The 7464-nt window shown below is 40.9% G+C and overlaps 1 protein-coding gene across 1 annotated transcript in view; it reads right to left on the reverse strand.

Annotated features, from left to right (window-relative positions):
• The window catches only part of LOC136829555 (uncharacterized), a 183568-nt gene extending 180194 nt beyond the window's left edge, over positions 1–3374 (reverse strand). The window contains exon 1 of the mRNA XM_067088396.1: positions 2965–3374. Coding sequence (XP_066944497.1) covers positions 2965–3015 — 51 coding nt within the window. The 5' untranslated portion in view covers positions 3016–3374. The remainder of the gene's footprint in view (positions 1–2964) is intronic.
• Between the last annotated feature and the right edge of the window lie 4090 nt (positions 3375–7464).

A 7464-nucleotide genomic window follows, 5' to 3' on the forward strand; every position in this document is an offset into this window, starting at 1 on the left:
AATTGAACTGTTGCTGTAGTAAGTTTGGATCAGAATTTCTGGTTTGTTTTAGATGTTGTGAAGTTTCCATTATTCTCTGCAAAAGTTCCCGTTTGCTGTTAAGTTACTTCCTTACTTGGTTACTAGAATGTGGTGTTCGACTCTCCGGCCGGCTAATGAAGAGTTAGAGGAATTTATTTCTGGTGATAGAAATTCATTTCTCGCTATAATTTGGTTCGGATTCTACAATAAGCTGTAGGTCCCGTTGCTAAGTAACTAACTGGTTCTTAGCCACGTTAAATAAGTCTAATCCTTCGAGCCAGCCCTAGGAGAGCTGTTAATCAGCTCAGTGGTCTGGTAAAACTAAGGTATACTTAACTTACTAGAATGTAGTGGTGTCCCTTTATGTTGGAAAATTAATCGGTGTCGTGTAGCTACAGAAACACCTTCCATGGGTGAGGGGAGATGATTATAAAACATTTAGCATAAGTATCCCCATCAAGGAAATCTTCGAAGATGTGCAGGCTGATCAAGTGATCATCAATAGTGCCACACCAGACATTAACTGAAAGTTCATTGGGGACAATAAGTAGCTTCCTACAGGTAAATCTAGCTTCATCCGTGAATAATATTAAATCTAATTGCTTAATTATCTTGCAACCACCTACAAAACTCTAGTCGCCTGTCAGGATCTCCTTCCTGAAGATGTTGAACTTTGTAGTGATGGTACGAATGAAGAAGCCCTTCACTCTTCAATACTCTCCTCTTCCTCCTCCTCCATGCTGTCTTGTGCGACTCTCCAAGGTGAAGTGAAATTCTTTTTGTGGTCATGTCGTGACTGTGATACAGTGTCAAGAATCGCCCTCCCTTACCTTTTCGTATAACCTTATCCGTCCCGCTGTTTCACTTCGAAGATGTTGAAAATATCTGTTGGGATATTTTCTATCATATTCTTGCACAGCATCATGCCCATTCCCTGGACAAATCTCATAAATAAACATCATATCCACACATTCCACTGAACTGAACCTGTAAGGGATTGTCTCAAGTTTCTTGCTCTCAAAATGAATCAGGAATCCGACGCTTGTACTGTGGCCACTCCCCTTAATATCTTTGCGGAAGAGAGACAGCTGAGACCTCTTACTTGATAGTGACCAGGGAGTAACTCAGTGGTTCTCAAACTGGGTGCCGTGGCACCTTGGGGTGCCACAGACAGTGCCTAGGGGTGCCGCAAGATTGTCATGAGTTCTGTCTTGGCTAGATCATCTCATTGAACATTTGCAAAAAAAAAAAAGGTTTGCAGAAGTCTTCATATAATTATTATCAGTGTGTCTACTCCAATACGTTCACACACACACACACACACAACACACACACACACACACATATATATATATATATATATATATATATATATATATATATATAATATATATATATATATATATATAGTATGGAAAATATAAATAATTTTATTCATTAAATAAGAAGTTAATTCATGCGAAATTTTGGGATGGTGAAGAAGGGGTGCCACGGTAATGATTACATTAGTTAGGGTGCCATCACTCAAAAAAGATTGAGAACCACTGGGATCAGCTTACTGCTAGCCGCCGCCTTCGCTCCATCGCCCTCCCCGTATCCCTGACTACTCAGGCATCCCACGTATCTCAATTGTCTGAGAGCTATGCTAATAATAATAATAATAATAATAATAATAATAATAATAATAATATCCTTTACTTCAGCTTAGGGCCACATACATGGAATATACAAATACAACACATACAATCTACAGTAGATGCATAACATAACATGATAAAAATAATAATCGGCAATATCCACACAGTTACTGCAAATGTAGAAAAAATAGAATTCATAATAATGGTAATGGCAGTAATTATATGGAGAATAATAGTAAAAAAATATATCAAAAATTATAATTAAAAATACAGCTTACAGATAATTAATTTTCAGCTAGGGACCTTGGGTGGTTACAGAAGTCAGGTCCAGAAGGCTAGATACGAAAACTGAAAATAGCAAAACTCTACAATGATATTACCCACAGTATAATAAAAAGGAAAATACCAATAATAACAAGAAAAGAAATGTAATAATAATAATAATAATAATAATAATAATAATAATAATAATAATGACAGATTCTGGAGGACACTTCGCAACTGTAAAAATACAGAATAAGTAATTTAAGGAACAGACACCTCATCATCCCATCTTTCGCACAATTTAGACCTTGCCTCACTTCTTAGGATGCTTTGTATGAGCGAATTGCTGCTGTTTCTCAGTCGGGTGATCAGACTGGACACTGTTCGTCTAACAATGAATTTTAAATTATCCAGGCGGTTTTCCATGAACATCTGCGTGGTGGACTGATCACGAGGAGGGTTTGTGAGGCGTCTCAGAATGTCATTGTGAGCAACAGCGATCCGTCTCATGGTCTCTCTGTCTAGTTCGTCCAATAAACGATTATATTTAAAAATTCACCTCACCGACAAACGAAGCCTTCTCATGCAAATCTTTACAGAACATTTTCTGCTCAGAGTTACTTTTTCTTTAACTTCCCGAAATATTTGGATAACCTCGTGTTAAGCCCTGTTTATGAATGTGTGTTCGTTTCTATGGAATAGATATTGTACGATTACAAAGCACTATTAGGAATTTGACCAAACTATAAATGCTATAAACATACATTCATCAAGATAAAAAGACTTGGGCATTTTGATGGGACGCCAGATAAAAATACAATTACATTGTCGTGTACTATGAACCACACATGCACATATACAGTACATTCGGTAAATAAGAACTTTCTTCCATACACGCACTGAAAAATGTGATTATACACATGCACACACATTTACTTATGAAGATATATATAGATTATGTGTAATTTTGATAAGGCATGGAAATGACCAGTGGCATAAGTAGCACAGAACTTGGAAGCAAGAAATAAAAAGGAAAACTTACCAACAAAGCGCTGAACACCAGCCAGGAAGCAAGGTACGGAATGGTCTTCATTTCATACGAACAATCAACTCGCAATGGGTTATCACAGAACCTTGAAACAGCTCTACTCGTGTCTGTTTGCGTTCAAGGCCAAACGGTATTGCTCGTTCATAGTCAGCGACTGCAACTGGGGTCGGGATTAAAACTAGCTACCGACGAAAGGCCTCGATAAAAAAACTTTGATATAACTCGGGAATTATTATTTTGAAGCCAAAAGCTTGCGTTGGATAGAGATGGCTTCAAGAAATAACTACTTTAACACTGCCGCATTAAGGAACAAAGAATAATTCACAATTTATACTATTACAAAGGCAAAAACTGCAAAGAGGTATTGCCGGGCGTAGTTCAGCTCCGCACGCTACTTGATGACTGAGGAAGTTGAGGAACCAATTCACTATCTCGACCAGGTGACGCCTAACTCGTACACTGAGGAACCAATTCACTATCTCGACCAGGTGACGCCTAACTCGTCCAACCAGACTTTCACAGTAACAAAAAAAAAAAAAACTTTCTCTTCGCTTTTTTTTTTTTATCTAGTCCTTAAGCAATTAAGTTCTTGGGATCTGAACTGTTTTGTTGGGTGGGGTCTGGCAGCGTAATAAGGGGAAAATATTGCCATAATATAAGGGTTTTTTACTTTTTGCTTTGAGAATATTTTTCTCTACATAGCGCTGGTGTTAATTCTACCATTTCATTGTTAGAGATGCTGTATTTTTCCCATTTATTTATTTTACATAGCCTATACTCTACTTCGTTACAACAGAAAGAAAACTCGTTAATCGTTATTTTCCGCCTGTCATCGTTACTTTAAGTGAAAATTTAATCAGCAAATAAAATATTAGCTTTTAAAATATGAGTTAGTTTAGAAACAAGGAACCTTGCGATAAGAGTTAGTTTAGAAACAAGGGACTTTGCAACATAAGGCAATATTACCAACGCATTAGGTGCTGCGAAAAAAGTAGCTTAGAAGCTCTTAAAAGCACTTTGACTGTTGCGTAACCATCGAAGATTTCAAAAGATGCTTCTAAACAAAGTTCAGACATCCTAAGATATTTCAATTTTTCTAAACTAGACGGTTGATGTTTACTATTTCTAAATATAGTCATTATCAATAGTCATAGACTAGAGTTATAAACTTACTACCAAAAGAGTAAATGTGTGCATATAGTCTCTATTACGTGGTGGCCCGAGGTAGAGGGTTAATGATACAGCTAGCTAACCGTTGGCTTCAATGGTTATATCTTGCTACGTCTTGCTGCTACCCAAAAGGCAAAACGGCGGGCTTCTCCCCAATTACAGCAACCCACAATGCACCAGAGACAAGCAGAGCTTTAGCATGCGCAATATCCTACGCAACGTTAATACACAACAGGTCCTTTCCCCAAGATAAGACAAAACTAAACAATAAGTATCAAGAAAAACTCATCATGAACAAAAAAATAAATCTTCACAAACTCAGTCTATCAGATCAGGGGTTTAACAACTCTGCTTGATCTCCTCAAAAGTGGAGTGTGGGACAGGCTACACATGATTCATCCCTCCCATTCTTTTGAACAGTACTGTATATGGTACATCATTAGCAGAAGATTCTACACAACCTTCAGAGACTTCAGGTAGATTGTCGCCTTCGGTCTCAACGGTGATGTGATTGGCACAATCACTGGCCGAATGCTCACCTTGGCAAAATGGACATGTTCTAGTACGAGGGATTTGAAATGCAACTGTCTTAGGTCTTACAGACTCGTCCTCTTCCTTTTGCAACGCATCGCCCTCCAAACTCCTAATGAGGAAATCAAGTGCCTCAAAAAACTCATCAAAACTGCAATCACACTTTCTCAAGTAATCCACAACTTTACGATATACATCGCTTTGAGAGAGCTTCTGTTTAATAAAACTCATCTACTGTACTCAAGCGTTTAATTTGCGCTAACAACACTGTCAACTCGTTGCGGAAATTTTTCAAATCCACACTGTTGAATTTGGGAACAAAGATATTGGCGAGTCGCCGATGCAAAACAACTAACGTTTGTTGTTGGTTACCATAGTAACGTTCCAACAACCTTAATGCAACGTCGTAGTTAGCAGCCGTTACACTTAAACCCTTGACTACTCTAAGCGGTTCTTTCTCGAGGGCACCAAGCAAATAAGTAAACTTAGTTGCGTTATCTAAATCAGTGCGTCTGTTAACGTGAACATCAAACAATTCTCTGAAGGTAGCGTACTCACTAATCTCACCACTAAACACGGGTAAAGAAAGTTTTTTCAACTTCGGCAATCTAGTCCGTTGCTGCGATACGCTAGCAAGGAATTCAATTCTGCAAGAAGGGCAATTACTTTATTTGCTCCATCAAGAACTTGACGAATTGACAATTCAAAGCTTGACTCCAACTTTGCTGCACTAGTCAAATAGAAGTTTCTCAACATTTGCTCATCGGCTTTAATGCAATCAATCAGATTTTGGTACACCGCCGTAGCGCATCTCCTACAGTTCACGATGTGCCTCGCTACCACATCGGTCAGTAAAGCAACCAGTGAACTGGCCTGCCAGTTACTTGCGACAGCCATGTTGCTTTACGTCACATCAAAATTCCGCGTTGCGAAAAACAATGATCGCCGTATTCTCTTTGTATGGGCTAGCCGTATTCGTAACCGTAAGATATGTTGGACAAGGGAGGGGGGAGTGTGCCTGGGAGTGCACAGCAAGGGGAGAGTTAGTTGCAGCTGCCCGCTGGTAAGAATCACTTGTATCCAATATTGTCGTGAACTCTTTATGGGCTAATAAAGCTTCAGAGGTTAGCTATCATTCTGTAACCCTCACATGGCGCAGTGACAATCAAGAACCAACGATTGAATCAAGATGAGTTGGCATATGCGAAGGGCCACGCCCGCAAGAAGGTCTGCAAACTTGCCGGCTGCACCAGCAGAAGGAGCCGGCAGGATCTTACGTGCTTTGCAGTCTCAACAGGCGGCGATTGAAGCATTGACACGTCAGTTATCAGCACTTCAAGGGAATAGTTCTGTACCTCCGCACTCTCCTGGGTCAGGCAGGTCCCCAGCAGCAGCAGCGCCCGAGAAGTGCAAGTTAGACATGTCCCTGTCTGCATTCCAAAGTTGGAGGAGGTCGGTAGAGTGTTGGCTTCACCTGAACAAATGGGTGGACATAGAAGCCGTCATGCATCTACGTCTCTGGTGCGAGGCTGAATTGCAGAGTGCTTTGGATGCAAAGCTGTCATCAGATGAAACATTTGTGATGACGCCCTCAGCGATGCTGGATGCAATACAGGAGCTAGTGACGTCGTCATCCAACCAGGCTGTGTTATGGGACAAGTTCTTCAGTAGCCATCAGTCAGCTGAAGAATCCATTAAAGTTTACTGTAATAAGTGTCTCCAACAGGCAATTGATTGCAGATTTAAGTGCCCGTTGTTTTCTAGTGATTTAGCAGAGTATATCCTTGTTAGGAAGATAATGGTCGGCCTACATAACCCCATGCTAAAAAGAGAGTTGTATCAGTCAGCAGGTGAGTCTATGTCACTGGAGGATTTGAAAACAAAATGCTTAGCATTCGAGGCGGCAGCTCGTGACTCATTGGGTGGTAAACCCAACGTTTTCGGGGCGGCAGTCGAACTGTCTGACGAAGAGGAGCCACCCACGGCGGATGCTGTGGCTGCAGGTATGGGCAAGCAGCGGAGGGGCCCATCAAAGGATAGGTCTAAGTGTAGTAGTTGCAACAGATGTCATGGGCGCCAAGCCTGTCCGGCAAGAGATGTTGAGTGCTTTAATTGTGGTGGTAAAGGGCATTTGGCCAGGTGTTGCCTGAAAAGAAAGAAGAAAAGTCAGGGAGATCAAAATTCTTTGGCGACTGTTAAAGTGTCTTGTACAGGTCGTAGTAACCTGCCCAAGGTGAAGATAGATATTCGCATCCCTAATAGTAGAAAATGGGGTCAGGCAATGGCGGTAGCCGATACTGGGGCAGAAGGATGTGTGGCTGGCGCACAGCATCTTCGTTTACTGGGGTTGAGCAAGGGTCAATTGCAAAAACCGAAGGTGAAGTTAGTGGACATAGTGGGGAAGGCAGTGCCAGTATGGGGGTTGACCATGTGTTGCATTAAAATAGGTTCTGTGAAGTGTGAGCAGATGGTTTATTTTGCTAAATCATCAGCATGTGTTTTCTTATCTTTAGATTCATGTAAAGAGCTGTGCTTAGTGCCAAGAGATTTCCTTTATGCTAAGGTGTCCAGTGTCTGTGGGAGAATACTGCCTCTGGTTGTTGCTCATCTTAACCTGTAGTGGCACGGCGAGGACCCGAGAGTCACCTCTACATCAGTGGAAGTCTTGCAACAGAGGACGTGCCTGATCGCTGACAGAAGTTTGCAGGAAAAAAGTTGCCCTTGCCCTGGGCACAGTACCACAAATCAACAAACAGAATTCATCGTCACCCATCCTGACACAACAAACCACTG

The sequence above is a fragment of the Macrobrachium rosenbergii genome, chromosome 44 (genome assembly GCF_040412425.1).
Source record: "Macrobrachium rosenbergii isolate ZJJX-2024 chromosome 44, ASM4041242v1, whole genome shotgun sequence".
Taxonomy (NCBI): domain Eukaryota; kingdom Metazoa; phylum Arthropoda; class Malacostraca; order Decapoda; family Palaemonidae; genus Macrobrachium; species Macrobrachium rosenbergii.